This window comes from Lissotriton vulgaris, chromosome 4_1, assembly GCF_964263255.1.
Source record: "Lissotriton vulgaris chromosome 4_1, aLisVul1.2, whole genome shotgun sequence".
NCBI lineage: Eukaryota > Metazoa > Chordata > Amphibia > Caudata > Salamandridae > Lissotriton > Lissotriton vulgaris.
Window position 1 is genome coordinate 1,040,127,683 of NC_141691.1, and position 27,504 is coordinate 1,040,155,186.

At 40.8% G+C, this 27,504-nt stretch overlaps 1 protein-coding gene across 1 annotated transcript in view; it reads right to left on the bottom strand.

Moving 5' to 3' along the window:
• The window catches only part of ADCY2 (adenylate cyclase 2), a 3,890,318-nt gene that overhangs the window by 781,893 nt on the left and 3,080,921 nt on the right, over nucleotides 1–27,504 (bottom strand). The window contains exon 15 of the mRNA XM_086965279.1: nucleotides 18,606–18,690. Coding sequence (XP_086821405.1) covers nucleotides 18,606–18,690 — 85 coding nt within the window. The remainder of the gene's footprint in view (nucleotides 1–18,605; nucleotides 18,691–27,504) is intronic.

Consider the following 27,504-nt stretch of genomic DNA (forward strand, 5'->3'; position numbering starts at 1 on the left):
CTTCAAAATAGGTCTGAAAACACACCTTTTCCCCTGGTTGGTGTAAATTTATAAGGCAGCATAAAGTTAAGTATGGCTGACCAAGTCAAGCGCCAGGATACCCTATGGGTGACAGTTTAGCGCTATACAAATATGCCATACAATACAATACAATATGTGTGAAAAATGTATATTTATTTTATAATTTATTTTAAGTAATGGATTTTATGGTATTTCATTTTTGCGTAAGTTAATTCTGTAGCGGGTTGTGGGTTAATAGGGGAATATGGCGGGAAGTAATTTAATTATAATTGAATAAATGTTTTAATTTATTTATTGGTATTCATCTTGAATTAATTGGTAATTAATTTTCAATTGGTAATTAATTAAATTATATTTGGTAATTAAGTTTTATTAATTGATTAATTGATAATTATGTTAATTTTGTTAATTTATTTACTGTAGTGGGTTGTGGGTTTATAGGGGAATAGGATGGGATGTAATTTAATTGTAATTAATTAATTATTTTTTTTTAAACAGTTCTATTGTAATTTCGATAAACTTGGCAATACACATAGATCGTGATCATATTACAATACCGATTTAAGTACATTCCGTTCACAGGCATTTAGCTTCTGACATGTCCCATTTACTGCACCCCACAATTGACCCCCCTTCCCACAATGCCATTCTAAATCTCTTCCATTTCCTCATCTGAACTATCTTCCTCTGCTTCTTCCAATGGGTCACAAATGTCTCCCCTGAAGGCGTTCCTGGGAGCCCATATTTTATTCCATTTTCGAGGACATTTCCTCACGGAGTATACTGTATGCTCTGTAATCATTGTCAGGTCCATGTTTCTACACCAGATCGACAGTGTTGGTGCTTCAGCAGCACCCCCTTTTTGAGCAATATCTCGTTTTGCAATTAAAAGTCCTAACGTGACCCATATCTGACCATATCTCGTAAGATCGTTGGGCTGCCATATATTTAGCAGACAACGCCTTGGTTCAGGTAGTAGCGAAATTTCTGTTGTCTGTGAAATGGTGCGCAGTATCTGCCTCCAATAGTTCATTATAATTGGACAGTCCCATATGGTATGGAAAAAGGTCCCCTCCTCCCCACAGCCCCTCAGGCAGAACGGGTGTGGTGCCCTTTGTATTCTATGCAGTGTCGTCCTAGTATAATATATTCTATGTAGGATTTTAAGTTGCACCAATCGCAGTCGCGCCGAGATTCCCACCTCCCTGGGGGACGCTAGGGCCTCCCTCCATTCTGGTTCTTCTATATCACCTACCTCTGCTATCCATTTCTCTTTCAGGGTACTCGTAGGGTCTGGAAGGTTATTGAGTATCTTTCGGTACGTAAGAGAGGTGGCTTTTTGCATCATATGGTCTGTCAGGAGTCTGTCTTCTAAGGGAGAGGCTTCAGGGATCTCAGTGTTAAGTGGAACTATTGCCATTAAAGCGTGTCTTATTTGAATATATCGAAATTGTTCAGTCTGGTCTAACTCATATTGCTGTTGCAGTTGTATGAATGGGATCACCTCCCCCTTGTCCCACAGATCCCCCACCATGGAGATGCCTATGTTATCCCACACTGTAAAGCCCTTACACCTCCGCAGTTGCCCTAGTGCTTTTGTATCCCAGAGTGGGGTCATTTTTGTTATCACTCCTTTCCATCCCAGTCTGGCGTGTGCTGTATACCATAATGCTACTGTGTGCTTAGTCGGTCCCATCAATGTCGCCGCCCTGGACTTATTGTATAGTGACGCTAGCATGTTGTTAGTTCCTGGTTGAGCCCTGTCCGCTCTATAAGCTGGGTCATCGTAGGGTGCGTGTATCCAATGATTTATGACTTTGAGCTGCGCGGCCCAGTAATATAACTGGAGGTTCGGGAGCGCTATCCCACCATCATACCAGCTACTATATAGTTTTGCTTGGGCAATGCGTGCCGGGCGGTTGCCCCAAAGTAGGATGGAAATCAAGGCCGCCACTTGTTTGAAATATCGGGGAGGGACTACGTCCGGCGTGTTTTCTAGGGCGTACAAAAAACGGGGGAGAGCCTTCATTTTATATAATGCTGTTCTTCCGGGAAGTGTGAGGGGCAATGACGCCCAGTGCTTCACGTCTTGCTGAAGGCTGTCCAGCGTGGGGATTAATTAAATTTTTAAATATATTTATTGGTATTTATTTTTTATTAATTGTTAATTATTTTTCGATTGTTAATTAATTAATTGTAAATTGGTAATTAATTTGTATTATTAGGTAATAATTTTTAATAAATATTTTTTATTTGTATTTTTAATTGATTATTTATTACATTATATTAAATTGGTTATTAATTTTAATTAATTTGTAATTGGTATTAATATAATTTTTTTCAAATTAATATATGTAGTATTTACTTTCCCTACTGTTGCACTCACTGGAATGGGAATAGTAATTTTTACCCCTACGCTATCCAACGCTTTCCCTACTCTTGCACTCACTGGAGTGGAAATAGTAATTTTTACCCCTACGCTATCCAACGCTTTCCCTACTGTTTCACTCTCTGGAGAGGGAATAGTAATTTTTACCCTCCCACTATCCAACGCTTTCCCTACTGTTGTACTCTCTGCAGTGGGAATAGTAATTTTTACCCCTACGCTATCCAACGCTTTCCCTACTGTAGCACTCTCTGGAGTGGGAATAGTAATTTTTACCCTCCCGCTATCCAACGCTTTCCCTACTGTTGCACTCTCTGGAGTGGGAATAGTAATTTTGACCCCTACACTATCCAACGCTTTCCGTACTGTTGCACTTTCTGGAGTGGGAATAGTAATTTTTACCCCTACGCTATCAAACGCTTTCCCTACTGTTGCACTCACTGGAGTGGGAATAGTAATTTTTACCCTCCCACTATCCAACGATTTCCCTACTGTTGCACTCACTGGAGTGTGAATAATCATTTTTACCCCTACGCTATCCAACGCTTTCTCTACAGTTGCACTCACTGGAGTGGTAATAGTAAATTTTACCCTTTCTTCTATCCTACGGTAAAAATATTTTATACTTTTTATTATTATTACGTTCATATATATGTATTATTAATTCAATTTGTATGTTTTTTTAACTTACATTAATTATTTATTAATTTTAAGGTTATTTAAGTATTTTAAGTATGTTTAAGTTAATTATATTTATTATTTCAATAATTTTTAATTACTTTAAAGCATTTTTAAAAATTCGATATGTTGACTAACTATATTTTTTACATCGATATTTTTGATTCGATATTTTTGTACTAATCTATTTGGAGATAGGAAGTCGATATTTTGGCATTCTATTTTTTTACTCGATATTATGGTAGTTTCAGTGATCCCCCCCAACTCCCCCTTATGATGCTGGTGCTGACTCACTCCTCACGCTCGCTCTCCACAGTGCACTCATTCAAAACGTTTACATCCCATCACTTTCAAATGTCACAAGCCACCACTGGGGCTGGGGAAGGATCATTCAGGCTGGGTCCACTGCAAGCCATTTTGGAGGGGGGTGGCAAGGAGAAACACTGCACTTGTGACTGTTGCTGGATCACACTAAAGTCTGCACCCTCATCGATCGATTTGAAAGGGCAGAGCAGGGTCGCAATGGTGGCTGGCGGCCGCTGATCCTCTGTGAGCTCTAACTTCAGTGGGCAGAGCAGGGTCATGCTGTTCCGCTCGGTGGTGTTGATGATCTGTCCCCAATGGCTGGCATGATGATGTTGTTGATGCACCTGCATTGTAGACAGGGAAGGTAGAGCCAGAGAGAAAATGTTTCTCTTTAAAGGATTTCCCTTCTGCTACAATGCTCACCTGGCCTGATATCATACCATGAAATCTCCTCTAGAGGGAAGTAAGCAAAAATTAGGCATGGGCACATCTTTTTCATACTGGTGAGCATGTTTACCCCTGTCACTACCTGTAAAGTCCAAGAGGCCACATAAGTATTAAAGAGGTTTTATTGTAAATTGAAACACCGATAAATAGGAGCACCGAAATGTACATGTTCACTCGCTCTGTCCTCTCAACGCCTCTCCTGGGAATCCTTGACATATGTATATTCACAGCCCATCTTCCCCCCTAAAATAAAAAAACACTAAGATCTAAACCATGCTCTAATACAAAGAGATAACAAAAGGACTAAGAAAAGAAACAAAACATGGCATAAAATATAGCCATTAACCCAGAATGCCTTCACATACAAAATCCGACATGCATTTGAGTCATGAACACAATCTCCTATTGGGTACCTCTTTACCTTTATCTCCATTCTAAACCACACATTCTGAACTGCCTTCACCTACTTCTGTCTCCATTACACCAATCTCACCATTCTTCATGTAACTCCTTTCAAACTTCAAACCTCTACCGTCTGTATTTTGCATATCATCCACAATGTCTTCTGAGAGAACAACCACTTCTTCAACTGCTCTGTCCATGTCACTGAAATCTATTTCAATATCAAATGCTACAACGTCCCTTTGTACACTCTGAACACTGACGTCACACAAATGTTTGCCAAATAAATCTGTTCCTTTCATAAAAATAGTAATGTGTGTCAAATTCCACACTTTCCAATCGCTCAGCTGAACAGCATTGAATAAAACCTTGATCACCTTTAAAGGTTCACTCTCCCTTTCTCACATTCCAAGGTTTTTCAACCTTCCCCCATAATCCTTTCTTCATCTCCACCTACTTTGACCAAGTTTAAGATCGAACATTTCCTTATATTTCTTATGTTTATTTACTATCTTGGAACTTATTTCCTCCATAGGGAAAGCTGTCCTGGAAGTTTGTAAATCCACTCAGGATTGCATTTACTTGTTACACCCCTACCTCTTACCTCAAAAGGAGAAACTTCTAAAGCATCAAGAGGTGTACATCCATAAGGTTATAAATATTTGAAATTCACAATTACAACCATTCTTAACTGCCATCTGTTCTTTAACACCCTGTTGAACCTTTCAATCATGCCATCATCACTTGGAATATACAAAGATGTAGTTCTGTGTTTGATTCCTACCCTATCAAAATTATCTTTAGCGAACTTGGACAATGACTGAACAACTGTTATCACTGATAATCTGTGCAGGCAATCCTTCCTTAATGAGTACTTAATCAAGAACATTTTAAAACTTCTTTAGAAATAATTGTATCCACCACCTTCAATGCATGCCACTTGAAAATACATCAGTGAGTGCAATAATGTATTTTGATTGGTCACCAATCAGTCCCATTATGTCAACCACTACAGTATGCCATGGTTTACTAGGAATAATGGGCTCACACATATTGGGTCTTAAGGTAACTAATGACTTTTCCAAGTTGGCACATCACACACAATGCCTCGCAATCCTTTCCACACATATATCCATGCCAGGCCACAGTACCACTGTTTGACCTATTGTTTGGTTTTCACAATGCCACTATGTTCCTCATGGCACAATTTTACAATACTGATTCTTGAAGAGGAAGGATGAATAATTCTATCACCTCTGTGAACAAAACCATTCACTACAGACAGCTTATACCATATTTCCCTAAAAGGTCTCAACTCCTTGGGAATATGAAATTTCTTTGACCGCCAATGTTGAACATAACACATGATCATGGGTTGCTGTAAGTCCTGATCAAGGGTATATTGCTTTAACCAATCTTTTTCCTTGATGTTAGGTAAACCTTGATCTTGAACCAAGGCTGTATGAACATTATCCCAGTCATGATCAGAACAATCTTGCAAGTCTTTAGGCATGTGTAACAAGAAATCAGCATTAAAAATTGTCTTAACCGGTACATATACAATGTTTTAAATAACATTTTGCAATCTCATTGACATTCTGGCAATTCTTGCCGAAGCATTGAAAAGCCATTCTGTGGTCAATAACTTACTCAAAGGTTTGCGATCACTTCTTACAACACACAATTTCCCCACACACATGAAAGGAAATGTTCTGGGACACAGACGCAGGCCAAAGTTTCTTTCTCAATTACAGAAAAATTTTACTCAGTAGGGGATGAAGTGCATGATGCATACGCATTTATGCTTTCTTTACCCCCAGCATTCACTTGGGACAGTACGCCACCCAAACCCCTATTGCTGGCATCAAATGTGACGACATTTTCCAGTTCAGGGTCTAAACCTTCAAGATCAGGAGCTTCCTCAATAGCCTTCTTTATGTCCTCAAAAACCTAGTATACAGGTAACATCCATTAGGTGTAATGAAAGCTGTATAAGACGTACTCTCTGCACGGAGTGGAATCTGATGATGAGCAGCTGAGATGTAAATAGTGGAAAACCACATGGCATTCCTTACCAAAGTCAACTTTTCAGATATTTTGGGAGCGTTAATCTATCCACTACGATGTTATTATTCAAATGTCTCAGGTCCATACACAATCTACAACTGGAGAAATCCATTCAGCAGATTCAATCGGTTCAATTATATCTGCCTCAACTAATTTCTCCAATTCCTTTTCTACTTCCTCCCTTAGCAATATAGGAATATGTCTCACTTTATGGACTTTGGGGCATGCATCAGGTTTCAATAGAATACGAAACTCAAAATTATTCAGTTTACCAATATCTCGGCACAAAATAATTCACTATCATTCACCATAACAGGATCGGGGGGTTCAAAATAATATCTAAATTCCCTTGATCCTTCAACCTTAAAGCAGCAGAACTTCTCTTAGCTACGTACAGTTTTCCACATGACTCTCTATTTTTGAACCTGAATACTAAAGACCTGCAACCCACAAAATCAATTTTCTCTCCTAAAAGTCCTTCCGGTGGATATCAGATTCCAGCAATGTGCTCCCCAACCATTTTGCAAACTTGGTCTTCCATGTCTCTTCATCTACAATAGTGTATGGGGAGCTGGAATCTGCATACAGTTGTACAACCAGATCCCCTATCGACGTGAAACACAAGGGTTTCTTTTTGTTTGTGTCTAAATTGTCATTAATGTTTAATATGAACAATTCTTTAGAATCAAAATCATGTTCCGCATTGCTGCAATCATAAATAGTGAGTTTCTTAATCCTATTCTCTTCTTCACTAGTACTCTCTTCTTCACCAAAAACACATTTTGTTCTCATACTTTTTTCTTCCTCCATACTTTGGCAAAATGGCTAGCCACCCCACAAGCTGAACACTTTTGCTTAATAGCAGGGCAGAATTTCCTAGATGCTAAATGCCAGGCACTATCACAATGGTAGCATCTGAAATTCCGTTTTCTAACATATTCTTGTCCTTTAGCAGTCTCCTTCTTCAGTTAAGTAACCCCCTTTCCTTTAATCTTACTTACATTTTTTCTGACCCCCCTCCTTAGACTCCGATTTAAGAGCGTTGGCACTGCGGATAGATAATTCTGCTGTCCTCCCAACATCTACTATATCTTTCAAATCAGTGTCCCCATTTATTCATAGCCTTTCCTGGCTGGCTGGGTCTCTAGCATGCATAAATACCTAGTACTCGATAAGTTGGTCCTGAAGATGATCAAATTAGCAATCCACAGCCAACTTTCTTACAACTGCTACACACTGATCCTCAGTTTAATTAACTTCTTCCGGTAAAATAATTTAAACCTCACTATCTAAATACACACTTTTAGCACAAAATAGTTATCAAAACCATTTCTAACAGCATCAAATACCCTAGAGCCTTGGTCATTTCTTCATAAGCCTTAAGACCCCCAGGCCCACAGAATTTATTATAAATCTTTTCTTCTTCCCTGACGTCATTCTCTCCTCCTCATCAATAGTGTGAATGAAATAAAAAAAAAATGTTTTCCATTCTACCCATTTCATGCATGTATTCCCTCCAGCTGGCCAAAAAGCTTGAGGAGTATGTAATGACACATTTTGTGTGGTCATACTGAAATCTAATTGCTGAACAAATCCCTTCTAAGAGGACAGTGCCCCTCCTTCACGCAGAAAGGGACTAGCTCACTCTACAAGAGGATTTGTAAAAAAAAAGAAAAAAAACTCCAGGTACAAAAGCATGAAAATCCCAGAATAGATACTGTCCATGTGCAGTATACGCAGTGACAGGAAAAATGTCAGAAAGGTGTGCGCTTCACAGTGCTGCTGTTGTATGCTTGAGGAAACACAGCTTCTGCTTGCCTGCAACTCTTCTTTGAAACCAGTGCACAATACAGACACCAAACTTGGGGCTTGCCTCAAAATGCACCGCAACACTTTTGAAATGAATCCTGAGGTCGGAATACTATTGCTAAAGATGCACTTCTAAAAACAAATATGGCGGCACATAGAGGTCAAGTTGCACGACCCTGCTGCATCCTGTGCTTGCCTCACAATGGCAATGCGAGCAATAGACATTGAGTAGTGTCAACCAATCACAACAACTGCCAAGGGACATGCTGAGTCAAGGAGGGCATTCCATGCCCGATGGATTCCTTCTACTGCGCTGCCAAGAGAACAACTGTGGCATTCAAAACATGCAGACCCGAACCATAATGATGCAATGGTAAGGGTCTGCTCCTTTGAGACTCAAACACAAATCAAAAAAAAGGAAAAAAAATCCAACATGTCCACAGAGATAAAAACATCCTGGTACGCTGGATGGCAGGGATCCCATTCTTCCAAATACGTCCCTCTCAATTTTTCTTATAAGGAAATGCTCCTCTGGAGAAGTAGATTTTGAAGGTATTGCATGGGTTATCTGATGTTTCAACACCAGCTTGTCGATGTCCATGACATCATATAAATATTAAAGATGATATTAACTTATTGTAGGTTGAAACACCGATATGGAGCACCAGGGAAATATGCACCTTCTCTTGCTCTGTCCTCTCATCCTCTCTCCTTGGGATTCCACTCTAAAGTAGAACGCAAACAACCATTACAGGTGCCAGAGAACACAGCTAGTGTTGACATGGTTACATTAGGCACAAATCTAACATATCTATATACACAACACTACCTCTTCCACAAAAGCCGCACCACCTGTACCAGGGACCCATTTCGATGCCTCTTTTAAAAACTGCCAGTACCTCACCAGCAGGACCCAGCCCACTGAAAGCCCTACCTTTAGTGATGTCTGTATAGTAGATGTGAAAACTGCACCACCTTCGGCGAACAACATTGGCATCCCACTGAATCATGCAGTAATGATACTCCATGTGTGTCAACACTCTGCTGGTTCATGGTATGAGTGGAATTCTACTCTCTCTGTCCATATGGAACATATCAGTCCTATTCCACAGGAAATGCCATTTCTACATTTCTGCATGGCAGAGTAGACCGTAATATTGTCCCTGAGTAGGACAATCTAGGTGACCGGGAAGCCACTCACTCCATGGTGGTTGCTCCACTCCTTTCCAATGCAATGTTCAAGGTCACCCCTAAAGGTTTCACTGAGTGTGGCCATCTGGAATTGAAAATGGAAGAACCAATGTCCATTGATGACTCCGCAGAAATATGTAGCAGTTACAGGTACTTGGACAGTCCCCTAGAATCCAGAGAGGTCTAATAGAAGTTTAAAAGAGGGAAACGCGCTCCCACTCAATCTGAAGAGCTCCTTTAGTCTGCTGGGTACCAGATGCACAAACCATATCCTTTAAGATAGCCATAGCAATGAATGGATATTCCAAGATTTTTTTTTTTTACATCCCATAGGTTGTTTTGTGCTTTATCTTTGCTTGATCCCATGCACTGGCTCAGTCACTGGATCTTTAAGGAGTTCTGTTATGGGTGCTAGACGTGGGCTTTAAGTAGTGCATGGCATGGCACAGTGAGTTAATAAATACCTCTTGCTCTCATACATATAGTAAATAAAACAAATGAAGAAAAGGGATCAGGGACTGCCTTACTTTTGTAGTTGTTTCAATGTTCTACCATTTGCGATTTCGGACTTGAAAGCGAATATCGTATTTTTCGCATGGCAGTCTGCCACTTAAAGTACTGATATGACCCCGTACATAATGACATTGAATATGATTTCCTCATGAACTGCTTTCCTGCTGTGGAACAGCTCTAGCCCAATCAATGTGAAATTTGTGAATTATGCTTCTGCTTTTTTGAACTGCATGATTGGCAGATGGCCGAGTCCTTAGTTTGAGGTCAAAGTGGCAAAGTGTACACTCATTTACTTGCACAGATTATGACTGGCAGGCAGCAGGGAAAGTCAGTTGGTGAACGAAAGTCTGCAGGTAGCTGACATGTCAGCATGAATGCCAAGTACAAGCAAATTGTCACAAGATTAGAATGACCTTAGCTAAGGTGAAGCGAGAGCCAGGCAAAAGCTCTTGCTTTGGAGGCAAACTATTGTGGGCACTGACATAATAACGGACAACTTGAAGTGATGAATGCTCACAGGTATAGGCAAGGGAAGAAACGTGCCACAGTATACATGTGTATACAAATATACACGTCTTTCTTTGGTCCTTTGATGAAAATAACAAGTTGGGCTTGATGTACTTAGCGCAGAATTGGGTCTTTAGCAAATACAAAAAAGCATTTTCTAATGCATCAAACCCAACTTGCAATTCGGCAACACATGACCAAATCACAATTTGGGTTTCTGACGATTCAGTATTTGGAAGGGAAGTGTTTAGGGCATCACTGCCTTCTGTAAAAAATAAAAAGGAAACATTTTATTTGTAATTTTCAAATGCATCCCATTTTCATTTAAGGAAAATGGGATGCATTTTTAAAAAAAAGTATTGTTTTATTTGAAAGTAATCAGAGACATGGTGATATACTGACCACAGCAGGGGACCATCCCTGTTATGACAGAGAATCTTAATGGATGACAAATTGCAAGCTACCCCATTGGTATTCATGAGGTAGGTAGACTTGTGAACCACTATGAATTGATAATTTACAAAACGTCCTATTAGTACATACTACATTTTGAGGATTACAACAATGGATGCAAAAATACTGGTCGCAAATTGCAACCATTTATATGTGCATCTAATCTATAGTATTAATCTATGTCATGCATGTACCATGGGAGGGTTAATGGAAGTAATCGCATGGTTTTTCAAAATAGTTACATCCATTAAACACCACCACAACAGGCACATCTAAAAGAAGGAACAAAATAAGAACTGTAGGTGCAAAAGATCCAACTATACGAAGAAGTGGCTTAGCTAATATTTTTGACACTTGAATTGTGAAATGGCTATCTTAAGCTTCAGTATAACACATTGAGCAGATACTCCGTGAACTTCAGCAGTGCAAGCTGCCCTCTCACACCAAAGTGGCAGAGCATTGGTAGTAACTGTGCAAGATATTTATCAATATATGGCACCCCAAAGCTGGCACGGCCACCACTACAAAGAGGGGGAAAGCACAAAATCATCCAGCAGATATACTCTATATCAACACTAGGGGGCAGATTTACAATAACTGGCGCATCCAGAGGGATGCGCCAGTTATTGTGCACCGCAGCTCTGCCACACATGGTGCGCCGCATTTACAATGCTCTTTATGCAAATTTTAAAACCTTATATATGCAACAAAAAATTACAATCTTATTGTCAAAAACAACTTTCCTATTTACAACAATGCATTCGACAGTTATTCTTTCAAACCTCAATCATCCGTCAATCATACCAGTACAAACAAAACAAAGATACATCAATGATTCAATATATGCTGGAATCTGAATATTTACAACACAAGCCAATGTGTGTTTTAAACCAAAAAATGATATATACAATTTACTGTTTCCTATCGCTTTTTAGTTCTTTGATTTTTGGCTTATTTCTGAAAGTCTACGCGTTTCGAACTCGCATCAATTAGGAGTTCTCATCAGGACAAATATCTGTAATGGAGAACAAAAATGGCTTTTAGAATTCAAGTTTGTTGTCTCTCAGCTGCCTCTCCCCAAAACTACAAGTCTCCAGACCTTACCTCTTGCTCATCAGAGTGTAACTGGAATGTCCACGACGTCAAACTGCAATAAATGCTACTGCACCTTTGGTCAACCATTGGCGGGAAAAAAATCACAAAGAATCTGAGATATTATGGACAGTAATTACAAAGGTGTAAAATGATGCACGAGGCGGTGATTTGGATGCCAAATTAACAAGAAGAGAAGCCATGTTAATAGTCAAGTTTAATACAGCAATATTAGGACTGAATGAATTGTCCGAAATGTTCAAACTGTGACTTGATTCATCACAACCATCTGTATAACTAAGATCCACATGTCCTAGGCGTGCATACAACATCATTGATCTACGTGCCACATTTTTTTAATAAAAATGTAAATAAGACAGCACTCTAAATTTAGACTTCAGGAGGTGAATCAGACGCTGCAATATAGACACCAATGAGAAAACCGAATATGAGATCTCACAATGACGAATTTATTAGCTGTATGAAAAATTAATTTAAACCGCACAACACAAGGAAGAAATTACCTTCAATCCAAATGTGCACAATGATACGTTTTACCACTCAAACAGGCAGACACATTCAGTAACACATTGAATGTACAACAAAAAAAGAGGGTGAGCCTGCAAAATGAAAGAAGCTTGTGAGGGATACCATATGACTCCTTGAAAACTACAAATCCCGATGTACCACGGCCAGTGATCGCATAACGAGACGAATGATATCAAAAACCCGACCGTTTTTTTATTAACATGTTCCGAATATGTAACACATCTAAAAGTAAAATCAAACCAGGAATGTTTAAGATAAAAAATTACGAGATGCTTGCAAATTATCGCATAAAGACCCTGACCCGATCGCACTACACTTCCCATGATCCTATTCGGACCAGGAAGTGTATGCGACTGAGAAGCATTTCCACACGGGCAAGGAAAAGCCGGTCGAAAAATGCCGCAGTGTACCTCGTCTTATTAAAGTAAGCAAAACCTTTAACGTACGGAAGCCCTAAAAGCTGATTCATCAACCTTACAGAGTAACACATTTTTAACACAGAGTCCCTCATTGTTTATAGATACGCAAGCGGGAGCACCCAGAAAACCAGCATAACGAGCCATTATTATCTCTTGAAGGTAAGCGGTGCCTCGCAGCGACCATACATGCAGAAACAGTTTCATTTTGAATAGGACAACCCGACTGATTGAGTCAACTCCCCCCTTTTCTCTGCCCCTGTCCTTTAGATTGCAGAGAGTCAGGCAGTGTAGACAAATATAGACGCAAAAATGGCACAACAAGTAAGTGATTGTTGACATACATGCAATAGAAAGCTGGAGAACATGGTCTTAATAGGTGTTTTGATTGTGGTTTCCTGCATTTATTGCAGTTTGACGTCGTGGACATTCCAGTTACACTCTGTGAGCAAGAGGTAAGGTCTGGAGACTTGTAGTTTTGGGGAGAGGCAGCTGAGAGACAACAAACTTGAATTCTAAAAGCCATTTTTGTTCTCCATTACAGATATTTGTCCTGATGAGAACTCCTAATTGCTGCAAGTTCGAAACGCGTAGACTTTCAAAAATAAGCCAAAAATCAAAGACCTAAAAAGCGATAGGAAACAGTAAATTGTATATATATTTTTTTGGTTTAAAACACATATTGGCTTGTGTTGTGAATATTCAGATTCCAGCATATATTGAATCATTGATGTATCTTTGTTTTGTTTGTACTGGTATGATTGACGGATGATTGAGGTTTGAATGAATAACTGTCGAATGCATTGTTGTAAATAGGAAAGTTGTTTTTGACAATAAGATTGTAATTTTTTGTTGTGTATACAAGTTTTAAAATGTGTGTAAAAATTTGACAAAACACATATACGAATAGAAAGCAAATAAAATAATTGGAATTAAAACCAACAAACATATTGTTTTGATCATATGTTGTGACCAAAAAGTTGTCATGTTAACTTGTTAGCTGCACGTGCATCTATTTTGTTCAATACAAGCTTGTAGCAAGCTGTGCCGTTGGGAGCCCAGACCCAGTGGTGTTTTTTCGCATTTACAATGCGGCGCACCATGGGGCAAAAACGGCACAGATGCGTGACGCAACTGTGTCGTAAAGGCGGCGCATTGCTGGAGTTGCGTCGCAAGCGCGACGCAGCTCCAGCAATGCTCTGGGGGGCCCTATCTGTCCAATGCTGCATCAAGCCTTACACCTGCTTCAAGTAGGTGCAGGGTTTTGATGCAGCATTGGCCTAAAAGTGACTGAGTGAAATCTTGTAGATTTCACTCAGCCACTTTTAGGAGGCGTTCCTGCGCAGGAACCCCCCCCTGCACTGGAACGCCTCCTTATGGCGCAGGGCTTTACAACGTGACGCATCTCCCAGATGCGTCACGTTGTAAATACCCCACACCATGGTGCATCTTTTGCGCCGCCGCTGCGTCACAAAAGTGACGCAACGGCGGCGTAAAAGAGGGGCAAGGTGCTTGTAAATCTGCCCCTAGATGTTTATCAAGCTTAGGTAAGAAATGTGACAGGCCTCTGGGTGCTTGTGTATTTAGTGGAAAGAGATATCTTTCTAGTAACTGTGGGGTGTCTCCCAGACATGCAGAAAGTTTGGTTGAGGCTTAGGGCCAGATTTAGATCTTGGAATGGTTAGTTCCGCCGTCACCTTTTTGGTGGTCTTTCCACCCCACGGTGTTATGTTCCCCAACCTAGGCCTAAGTAGCAAAGCGACCTTTCACCTACATTTGGCCAACCTTGCTCCACATAACAGCACTGACCTTTTACCCAGTTAGGTGCTGATAAATGTTGATTGGTTTCCTTGAACCAAACCTCATTTATTATGCATTTTTTATGCATGAGGATTCTTAGTAATAACAGGATTAACATACTCAGTATGAAAGTCATGGTCATCTTCATCCTAGGGCGACAGAACTACTTTGTATATTTGCAATTATTGATTACGCTCATTTACATAATCATGCTCACAATATATCTATTGTCGTACGAACCTGATGCTATCTTTGGGGTATAAAAGAACTGTACCTTTACTAGGTAACCAGAGGAGACGCGTTCACACTGACACAAGACACTGAGGTCCCTGAATGCTGAAGCTTTGACATGCAGCAGTCTGACATCCCTTGCGGGGTGTCCATTACGAGACCAATACAGGGTCCTTCATTCTCTCCCATCAAGTAGTGGGGTTGGCTCTTTCCTAGGGGATTCTTGGTTTTAAACCCACATACATGCTAGGTACACTTAGGTAGGGTCCACATCGTAGGAGTACGCTTGATTGTGGTCATGTTTATATGCCTGCTTATAGTCCCAGCATTTATTCTGTGTATCTCTCTGAGACTAAGTGAGCACGATTGACTGAATAAAAAGTACTGTACTGTTTCAACGATCCCTGAAAGATCAAGGGTTGTCATGTTAGATGGTTGCCAGATACGATTTTCTCCTTGGTAAGGTTAGGGGCGTTTATTGTGGCGCTGTGAGCTAGCTGGACTTAAGGCTGACAAATCCTTTGGGGTGTCAGGAATCAGTATAGACACCAAACCCTTAGTTTATGTTACCTACAAATGCACAGATCCTATGTATTTTTAGGAACTACACCACAACGCCTTGGCGGTCCGCCCGCTCGATTTAGTTGTTGACTGGTCACTGGAGGAAAGACTGCCACAGTACTGCCACCTCAGCTTGAATCTTTTTCTCAAGTACTACCAAGGTTCCTGCAGTCCAGATTACGAGGTGCCTTTCCATTGAGGCAATTGTGGCATGGAAACACCCAAGCTCAAAATGGCAAATTGGAATAAAAGGTGGTGAAAACTCACCTTTTTTCAGGGTCCCCAACCGATTCTCGCTTGAACACCATTGTACAGATCCATCCTGTGCTGCTGTTACTTGACCTGACGCTCAGCCACCCCATTGTCGCCGGGATCTGAGGTAGGATTTTGTGATGGGTGTGGGTGCACATTCAATAGTGTGTGTATGTGTTGGTATGCATTGCTATATGTAAAAATATGGGCAGTACACATTACCTACATATACATATTGACAGATTAATACCATTTGCGTGTATTGAGAAGATATTAAGTGGTACTTCCTTGTCTCCACACCACTATGGCCTCACTCCATCACAACACCACTGCCAGGAAACCACCAGCACAAAGGGACATCTAAAACGGGACATTCTGGCAGAAAATCGCCAGAATTAAGGCAACAGAGTACTGTTAGTCAGAGGCGATCATCGTTGTGGCAGTCTCCTGTCTATGGCCGACACATCTAAATACGAAAGGCGAACGCCCGTCAGCTTGACAGTGTACTTGGGACCATCTCTGCGGCAGGATGGCAGTAGTCCTGCCAAGATCTAAATTAGGCCCTTTGTCATCTGACGCCTTTCATCTCTTTGGAATACTACTAGCGGACTTAAATGCCTTATGTGATCTTTTGAATGGAAATATGTTAGGAGGGAGGAGACAGGGTACTTTCAGATTGCAGAATATTTTGGTGTACTCTCTGGTTCCTTGCAGTGTTAGATGCTGTCTCTCACAGAGGAGGAGCTGTCAATGGCTTCTCTCCACAAAGTACTTTACATAAATAGTTGGGGACAGCACTTTCAAACTCATGTTTAGACATCCCAAGAGTAGTTTCTAAAGCAATTACAGCACTTTTATACGAGGATGATGTAGTTTTACTTGCCAGGACTCTGATTGCTTTGAAATCTTTAGTTAATACTTTTATTGATTTTATGGTAGCTCTTGAATATGCAGTCAATTTTACCAAATCTCATATAATGTCATTTGGTAACCTAAAAAGAGGGGAAAAATCCCTTCCATGGAAGTAGGAGTGCTAACCAATGTGCCAACATACCCATATCTTTGTGTGTTATTTGATGAAAAAGGCACCTGAGTGGCACAGCGTGTTTTAAAGAACACATTTTGACAAGAGCTGCTGGAGCCTTACTGGATTTCGCTAGAAGATTAGGGAATAAACCCATACCACCACTGCTGAAAATCTATAACGAGAAATGTGTCTCTATGACAGTGTATGGTATTGTAGTTTGGGGTTACAAGGAATGTAATGAACGTCAAGGAGTTGAAAACAAGCACCTACGTAAACTCCTAACTGCCCCTTCTAACATTCCAGCTGTTATGGTACATGAGAAATTAAGGCAGGGCTACATTACAGACAATATTGCTGTAGCACCCTTGATATGGTGGCAAAGAATTTGGTCTAGAGATAAGCCAATCCTAAACCAAATTATTTTAGAGGACTGCATGATGTTAGACAGAGTCACAGACATTCCCTGGTTAAAATATGAGTCCCGGCAGCTTTTAGCTCTCGGGCAACCAGAGCTATTTGATCAACCAAGAAAGCTGCACCCTGAAGATGTGAAAGCTATAAAAACACAATTTTAACAAGGAGACAACTGGATAGGGAAGTAAATGAACTTAGGAACCCTACATGCAGATATTTTATGATTATAAGTCCGGGAATTTTAAATCAACCTTTTTGGTCTTTTATTAATAATAATCTGCCTCATTGTTTTCTTTTATCCAGATTTAGATTTATTTGTATCAACTGGTCCCTAACTGTACCTAAAGGTTTCTCAAAGTTAGGTACCCTGCAACCATGTGCATGCAATAATTTCTCTGACCATGACCTGTTGCACTTAATTTTTTTTGTGGTTTTTATACTGAGCTGCGAGCTAAACATATCCTAGTACTTTTTAGAGATTGCTATTGTGCCCAAGTAAGACCAGCACTGATCTATTTACAAATGCTTTCTTCCCCACTCATTTGGTATGGGGTTTCAAGCTTCTTATCGGGGCAATTCGTAAGATGAAAAATGTGGTTTGATAACAGGAATGACTTGAGCCTAGCCGAATATGTTTCTTTTTAATACGATGTATTTTAACTGTGCTTTTATTATATCCGTGGCGTTGTCTTAACCCCAAAATGTATGTGTTCTTTTATGCGAAATGTACTTTTATGGCCAGAACGTGGCCGAATAAAGTTTAATTGAATTGAGGCCTTGCACTTATCAGTAGCTCAAGATGAATTTTAAGTTATAAGCCAGACTTACTGGCATTCTTCTCTTACCCCTCAAATAAGTGGCCGGGTCACTGATACTACATAAGCATCGTAGAGAAACAGAATCTGATATCCACAATCCCTTCTGTGCAATACATTTTGACTCAAAATACATCAGCTTTAGTTAAATGACAATTTTGAGGAGAAATTATATTGTGCATGGTTCTAAGTCGACGCAATTATTTACAATTAATTTCGAAAAGGGCACTAGAAAAGCACATTGCCGAGGCAAACCTAGAAAATAGTACAGTGACAAAGCTAGAAAAAGTAAAGTGACAAAGCAAGACATAGTACAGTGACAAAGCTAGAAAAAGTAAAGTGACAAAGGAAGATATAGTACAGTGACAAAGCTAGAAAAAGTTCGGTGGTGGTTTATATGTACACATGTTGCTCATCGAAAATAAATCAATGTTTTCCTTACCAACGACAGAAAGAGTAAACTCTCTTACAGTACTAATAATGAAAATATGTAAATATATACTTCTACTGGTGATTTCTAACTTTTATGGTACATTTTATTTAATTCTATTTATTTTTGGTTACAGATTAATGCATTAGGTTCGGTTAAATCATATAAAGTTTGAAAGTGACAAGGACAACAGCAAACCCGCATTAAGTCTGCATATATTTTGAATAATTTCACCTACCAAGAGCTGTCCAGCAAAGCAGATAAAAAGGATGAAGGAAAGCAAGAGAAACGCAGCCCCGAAGGAGATTCCAAGAATAGATGTTCTGGAATTAAAATAAAACAGGCTTGTTAGATTGAGTAATGAAGAAACATTTCACACATCTTTGTTATGCATATTCAGTGGGTGAACTCTAGCTCCTATTAACATAAGAGCGTCAGGGTATCTGCATTTCAAAATACACATTCACAGAAATCTAACTTCTTTTGCAGGTTATAAAATAGAATCCTCTGCTGTACAGTGTTCCCTTTGTCATTCGTCCTAAACAGTTTTATTTTATTTTATTTTCATTTACATATTTTTTCTATAATGCTTCTTCACCTGCATTAATTAGTGTGTTTTGCACAGAACTGTAACTACATATGTCAGAAGTGTTTAATACTATACTATGAAGGTCACCTGAAGCAGAGAGGGAAATAAGTAGTATTTGCTGAACGGGAGTTGCCATAGATTAACGTAGTATGAACAACAAACATCTAAAATACACTGTGCTTAATTTGTGAAAAATTAAGTACCAGGTCCCTCATCAGGAGGCTGCTGCAGCCTCCACCACCCAATGCCCCTCCTAGAGCTACCAATGACTGTACCAATCCAGCTACTAACCATCACATTCCTACAAGTGTGGCAGTTCAGACTATTCCAGACCCCCAAAGATATTGGATTAGCTTCATGTGGTGAGGGCGTAAAGCACGACGGGCCAGGCACTGTATGATATTGTCAAAAGAGCACGGAGGATGGTCGGTACCGGATTTTGTTCTATACTATTATGCATGTATGTTACAAGGGATGGCCATTTTGCTCACAGGGGCAGCACCGGCGCAGCTCGCGGAATGTCCCTCGATATATCAAATGCTATTGGGGGGTAAAAGCAAAAAATTGATTATTCCTATATTTGGAATAGAGCTATTACAAGAGAACGCGGTTAAAGACCCTGGAAGCAGCGTACAAGGTATGGCGAGCAGTTAGAGATATGTTTGGCTTCGAGAAAATGTCATATTACACTCCATTGGTATCGCCAATATTTCTACTAGTTGATTTATGGGACAGAGTGGTGTGTAATTGGAGGGTGAGCGGAATAAGAGTGGTGGGAGATCTATATTCTGAAAGTTCTCTCAAATCTTTTGAGCAACTATGGACACAATATCAGCTTCCCAGAGAGAATTATTCTAAATATCTGCAGATTTGGGAGCATTTGGAGAACAGTGGTATCACTTTTCAACCAAATCTCCCGATCGAGGGTAATACACGGGGGGCAAAGATTGGCAGGCTATATAACCTTATGCTAAGCACTAAAGTTAATGACATTGAGTCGCAGAATCTTAAACGGGGGGCTAAATTAAGCAGGCAGGATATTCAAATTGAAACTTCTTTGGGAATGGCGAAAGATTTATTCCTGTCTGCAAAGCTCTCTGCGCAACACTTTAAATCACTCTTTAATTTATATTATACACCTGATAAGGTGTCAAAATGGCCTTGGGATGCAATAGGGAAATGTTTTCGCTGCGGTTTTATTTCCGCAGATGATGTACATATTTTCTTTGCCTGCCCATCTTTGGGACCCCTCTTGTCGAAGTTAGAAAAATGTCTATCGGAATTTGTAGGTAACCCAATCCAGTTGTCTGCAACAAAGATCCTCCTAGGGGCAGAAATGGGTTCGCTGGATATTGGAATTTCGAAGCAGCATGCTAAACTAATATTTGTAGCAACAGCTGTATACAGACTATGTATCGCATCGTTCTGGCTACAACAGGAACCACCCTCATTCGAGGAATGGCGGGCTAGGTTCTTGGCAATACATAATATGGAACATAGTCTTTATGCTCTTAAGGGTATACGGAAAAAGAAACTTGGTGAACAAATATGGGGCTCAGTTACACATTATCTTGAATCTTAAATAGGATTCCATCTTTTCCCCTGTGCCATTTGGTAGAATCAAGTCAAAAGTCTCAATTCTTATTGTTTGGCAGATTAATGTAAATGTAAATGTTGTATACTTGTAAAGCGCACAGCTGCCCACACCGCAGGCGTCCCGGCGTTGTATACCGCTGGGGAACCCGTCTTGGCTTTCCCTGTGAGATGGTCCCTTCTGGGCACCCCCAAGGTGAGACCAGGCATCCCCGGCGTTGAAGGGGCCGTTGTGAAAATTAAGCAAGCTATTGCCCAGAGTTGCAGAGTGGAGCCCAAGGTTAGAGTAGGCACCGAGGCGAGAATAATCAAGCCCGCGGACATTTTGACCAAAGACCCTGCCGCGTTGGGAATCGAACCCTGGTTCCGGGCCGATCTCTGCTTCCGAGTCTGCCGCCTCTAACGATTGAGCCACACTTCTCCACTGTCCTTTTTTTCTTTGGTTTGCTCATAATACACTCTGTCAGGTACGCATGGTGTAAAATGTTCAGCTTCGATTTTTGCAGTCTGTTAACACGTTATGATTTGTTTTGTGATAATCTATATTGTATTAGAATGACTCATACCAACCGATTCATGTATTTGGCGAAAATAAATAAAATACAAAAAAAGGTATTGGATTAGCAAGATTGCAGCTATTTGTCATCTTAGACGTATATTGAATTAGTAAACAGCCGTTGTTATGTTCACTCTATATCAGTCAAACAGTCAACCATGTGGCAGACTGTCGTAAGTGCCAGTGCTGCCAATTAAGTACCGGTGCCAAGCACCACAATCCAGGGGCACAAATTAAGCACTGACAGAGAGGACTAAAAGTGTGCGGTTGAAGAAAGTTAAATAGAGCTGGATAGTTTAACCCTCTAGTGAGAGGGCACTTTAATATGTGAGGTCTTGATTCAGCAATATCGTGAACATGTGGGTCTTGATCCCTTTCTGAATGAGATGACGTCTGGTGCCATTCCTAGCTGGATAGAAAGGGTGTCACAGTTAGCGGGGGCAGAGCCCCCAAAGGAGTGCCTTTTTGCTAGGGATGTTTCAAATTTTCAGGTGTTTGATAGAGAGTCTTTGTTCACGAGACTCTGGTGCCAATAGATATTGTTCAGAATTCTGAAAAATAGCTTGGTGTGCTCGTATGAATTCCTTTCAAAGCTAGGCAGTGTATCTTACATTTCATTCTTGCCTCCAGTGGGAGCCAATGGAGATCTCTCAGGATAGGGGAGATGTGGTCAAATGTTCTTTTCTCTGAGTTCAGCAGGGCATGCATCTAATCCGGAGATTATATGTACATGGACCCTGTCTTGAGTTGCTTGTTTGAGAGTAGCAGCAATGTTAACATTCCTTAAGGATGGAAGTCAGATAAGTGTTAGGACATTTACCTCTGTTCGAAAGTGGTCTCAAGATCGTTGCAAACCATAGGAAAAGGGGGCAGTGGCAAAGCACCTTTTTTGTAATTGATTTGATCCCACCCTTCGTTGAGAAAGACATGAACAACAAAACCATATTGAAAGCTTGTGATGCACAGAATGGAGGAGGAGTTGAAGAATAGAGACAGAGTAAATATCAAAGAAAGGTTAAGGAGGAGTGGAGGATTACACCATAATAGCTCAGTCATACAACTTCCCCGCAATACAATCACAACACAAAGAGTATCATATGATTGGATAACAAAAAATAGGAATCTCTGGCCTATCATATTCCCTGTGTAGTAAGAGCCAGATTCAAGCCATACGTTAACGGGTCTTTTGAAACAGGGCACACTGAAACCCCTTGGTTATATAATGTTTCTCGGTACCAGGATCTGATGTACATCAATGTGTAAATCAACACTCACTAACATGCTCACGTGATAATGGAGCCAATTTTGCATTTGATATTACCTGTTCTGCACAGCTCTACCCAGGCGTTTATAAATAGTCAAAATGTGGTGATGACTGGCAGTGTAAATAGGAGAGAAGTGTCACTTACACTTAACTCCTAATCAGAGCTGCAGCCATAATGGGCCGGAATTGCATTTGAACTTGTTTTAGCAGTAGCGATTTGGTCTACAAACACCTGCAACTACATTATCCAGGTCCCATTTTAGTGTACATGGAAATGGGCATTATAGATAGGCCTGATGATCCTTGTCTCTCTACGAGCTGTCATTCCCATACATACAGGGTATATCTCTGCTTCTTCTCTTTATGCACAGTTTTATCACTGGAATCATTGTTGTCATTCAGTATCTCATACCATCACTGTGCTGATGACCACTTCCTCTCTTCCCTATCCCAGGGCCCCCAAAGCGTGTGTAGCCAGCACTCTCTTCGATATGAAATACTGGTTGTCTGCATGTATAACCCTGCCAAGATCCTCTTCCTCCCCCTAGCCTCTCTGTAGGCTCCTTGGACTAATGCCGAACTTCCGAACTGTCAGGTGATGCTGTGGCCACTCTTTCAAATTGTGAAGGGACAACTCAGCCCTTCATACTTCCAAGGTCAACAATAGTTGAGATAGTGGAGTTCGGAAACATTTTACATATATATTCACCCTACGTATACCCCTGTTCTGTTACCAGTAACTTTAAAATGAAATACGAGAAATATACAATAATTTATTTTATCTACGTAACCACCTCCTCAACCCACTAGGACTTCACAAAGAGTGTTGCCACCTCACCTTCTATCCAGCCAAGTTGCCAATAAACATTCTATACTTCAACTCGCTGAGCTACTGCGCCAGCCTCCTTGCAGGATCCCATCACCGCTCCTCCCAACCTACTGAAAAGTTGCACCCTTGTCAAGTCCATCACTCCGTACAAACACCATATTAACTTGCAATTAAGACTTTTTTGTAATAATTTTTTATACTACACTTATGCTATTTCTGAGCACTGCAGTTACAGATGCTATTATTACTCAGTTTGGGGTACTTATTATGCTAAACTTTTCTAGCATGGAAGGCCAATCTGCCTTGCTGGAGTTTAAACATGAGATCAGCGCATTTGTCAGCGGTGAGAGTTCTGCTCCCAATCATCCTGCTATCCTGTTTACTGGCTCGCTTTGTGCCACAGTTCCTTTCTACAGATTTATCTTTCCAAGATTCCAACCAATCAGTGCTTTCACATCCTTACCATGCCCAGGCCCCCTTCCACTAGACCCCTAAAAAGCAACACCACGTCAGTACTGCTACATCACTTATAATCCTTCTAAAGCTTCAGGTGATTCCCACTCCAGCAGGGCCACCACAATTTCCCCTTCACATAATAGTGGTCGCTATTCAAGGCATCTTTATAACAGTAGCCAAATGCCATCTCCGGCAACAGGAAATATTCCTCATTTCGTCCGCTCCGCATTATAAGGACCTCTTCCACAGAGTACAGAGTGAACAATGCAACACAAACAGATGATGGACGGAATGTTGAACATTCCCACCAGTCACAGATGTGGGCTCAATCCATTGTAATTTTGCTCGCCACACCATTCCAGTTTGTTTGTTTTATAGAGTGAAAAATCCCTGAACTCAAATATATAATACTTTATATGAAAAGGGTGACTCATCACATTTTTTCGTAAGCATTAGCTTGCTACTATTGGCCTTCTTCTATGTTTCAATGCAAAAAATTAGATTTAACATCTGGGGCCGTATTACACAGAGTGCCCCTTGGGAGCAACGGGCATGTGTGACCACTTTGCGCGCCCCTCGGGCACTTTGATATTATACAAGGGGCCAGATACGATGGTGCAGCTCCTTCTGTAATACAGATGTTGCTGGCACATTTGTAGAGTCAGCAGTATCATTGGAGGGCGTGCCTTAATTGAATGGGGGTGTGGCCCCATGCAAATGTGGGAATCAGTTTACCTCTGTGTCCTCTCCATGTTATTGATGCTGGCGAAGATGCAAACATCCATATAGGAGGATGCACTGAAAGTGAGACACATAACGTAGCGCACTTTCAGTGCACCTTCTAAAGGCAGCTCTGTGGAGGGGAGAAAGGGGGTCCCATGGATGCCCCTGACTTCCCCTTGCAGGCGGGTGCAATCACTCACTGCAAGTGGCTGCAAGGAGATCTCTAACCCCTCTTTAAAGTGCAGGCAGGTTGCTCCTGCACAGTGAAACACAGAGCAACTTTGAAGGAGACACTCCATATTTTACTTGAATGCGCTGCCCTTGAGATTGTGGCTGCCCTGTGGCAAGGCAATTGTGGTAATACAGCGCACCTTCGATGTTTGCGCATGGTGCACCATTTTAAAGGTGCTCCATGACGCAAACAGGGAAATTGGCTGAGGTGATTGGCAAATTAATATTTAAAAATAAAAAGATGCATGATCACGTATAATTCAGAGTTGACTCTCATTCACAAGGAATTACTCTTTTCATCAGATGAAACATATAGTGTGATAGCAATGACTTAATGACCAAGCCCCTCACTAGCCCACAGTACTTTCCCTTGTGTCTGGAAATCTGCATTTCTCAATGCCTTGAAAGAATAAATCCTCAATTTGTCCTAATGACCCAAGGAACTTCCATTCCGTTTCCCTCTTACCAAACCTAGGAACAATTTTTGAAAAAATAGTGTTTCATCAGTTGCAAAAGTTTGTACAAGGGAAAAAACTGCTTGCCCCTGTTCACACTGGATTTCACCAATGCCGCAGCTCCAGATTATTAATGTCTATAGTGGCAGACGTTTAGCAACTAGCAGATGAAGGTGGACTAGGAGCACTGCTTTTGCTACGTCTGTTGGGTGCTTTTGACACCAATGAACTCCAAATTATTACCATGTCCATTACCGAAGCTGGTGCCAAGGGCTTTAAACTGAGTTGCGTCAGGTCATTCTTAGAAGACAGATTCCATTGAATCATACTTCACCTGTTTTCTTCAGCACCTACAGCGTTGAGCCTTGGTGTCCTACAAATATCAGTTCTATCCCCAATCCTTTTTAATTATACATGTGACCCTAGCCAGACTTCTCCATGAAGAAAGGGCATTCGACAGACATGTGGATGACACTAAGCTCGTTTCAGACTGCCCCATCCTTTCCTGCAAACCCTCACCGTAAGACACCTTACACTGTGGCAGAATGTTTGCCCATTATGCGATGGCGGATATCTGCACATTTTCTTAAATGTAATCCCTCAAAGAGTTCCTGCTGAACTCCTCCCATACAGATCACAGGTATACACTCACCTGGCCCCAGATATTTGGCTCACACTGGCCCTTGCCAAAATAGTCCAAAATCTTGGCATCTTCGTGGACCTCGGCCTTAAGCTGTCATTAGACTATTAGATGGCCAAAGTGGCCAATCCTGTCTTGATGAATTCCCAATCCTAAGAAAGATCCTCCTCTTGACCAATCCCCATTTACACATTACAGTGGTGAATCCACTCATATAACCAAGGCTTGAATACACCAATCGCATCTATCTTGCATCACTTGAAGAGCTCCTGTATCCTTCACACCTAATGCAAAGCACCACAACTTCCGCTGTTCTCTGGGGCAACCAGTCATGATCACATTTCTCCCATACTCAGGTCTGTTCTTTGGCTCTTCCTACCAAGCAGAGTCTATAGTAACCTCTGGGGTTCCAAATATCCCTGGTACAAACCCAACCGCCCCTCACACTCATTGACTCACTTTCTCATGACCGTACCCAAAGTTAAGTTTGTGACAAAGGACGAGCACTCCTTTTCCACAGCCGCACTACTTCTATGGAACGCTTTGCCTTATATTCTGCACTCTGATTCCCATCTTTGGACCTTTATGCAGCACTAGAAACCTGACTCGTTCACTAGTAACCCCTTAACTAGCCAGTAGCTGTCCTAGGCTTCGATTCGATCAGTGGATATAATGTCTAGAGTCAAGAGGCTCTACAAACGCGCGCCCCATAACCAAACTATAAAATATCATACTAAGCACCACCGTTCTCGATCTCTTCCATTTGATGTTTATGTTAGGCCTCATTACAATACGCACAAAACACATAAAACAGGTGATTAAAATAGACCCACATTTAGATTTAGCTTTTTCTCAGAATGAGATGATGCAGGTTTTATTTTCTCGTGTGGTACCCTCACCGTCAGCCTTGAAACATTTGGGAGCATCAGCTGCGAACTCAAGAGGCAGCCAATCAACGAAAGGCTCGTGCTATTGGGTGCGTTTCCACACAGCTGAGATGTACGGATTCAGGCAGAGTAATTTTGAAAGTGGTGGTTAATGAATCCAGGGACTCTCAGAAGCAGGTGGCCCGGATGCAAAGATGCTTGTGCAAGAAAGACTATACACTCAGTGTATTTCTCCAGTGATTATGTTTTACAGTTATGTTTGTGATGCACTGTCATTTGCGCATTTTACTTTTGTAAACCAGATACCAGAGTTGCGAATCAGGATTGAGGGAAATGTAGCTAAAGCAGAATGACACAGATTTTATGCTAACTTCAAGCTCCTCGTCAAGGAAGTATATTAGTAATTCACAATTTACTAAGGGGTTTTAACCCAAATGTAATCATGCTGGGGAGGGTTTACCTTCGACAGTAAGAAGAAATAGAAGCCAATGGTTCACAAAACCCACACCCTAGTGATGTTTAACATTTCAGCGGGTAATACCATTTCAAATATTGTTTTCTTGTAGCTATTCCTATTGTTTTTAATGTATCAAGCTATATATGGGTGTATTCACAATGTGCATTTTTCGGTATGTTTAGCAGTAGTGCAATAGTACTACTCATCTACTAAAATATGCTATTCACTAAACTACGTGTGGAAATCTCCACTCCTCCTAACTTTTCCAGACAGAGAACTCCGCCCTGACTGAAGAGATGTCTGCACATGTACGCCTATGTTTAGTAAGGTAAGGTAAGGTAAGGTAAATTTATTGTACAGTTAACTAAAACCATTACATACGTACATCTCGTTACACATTTTTATAATAACAGTTTAAAACAGGAAAGAGCCACTGTTAAAAGAATGAAGGAATAAA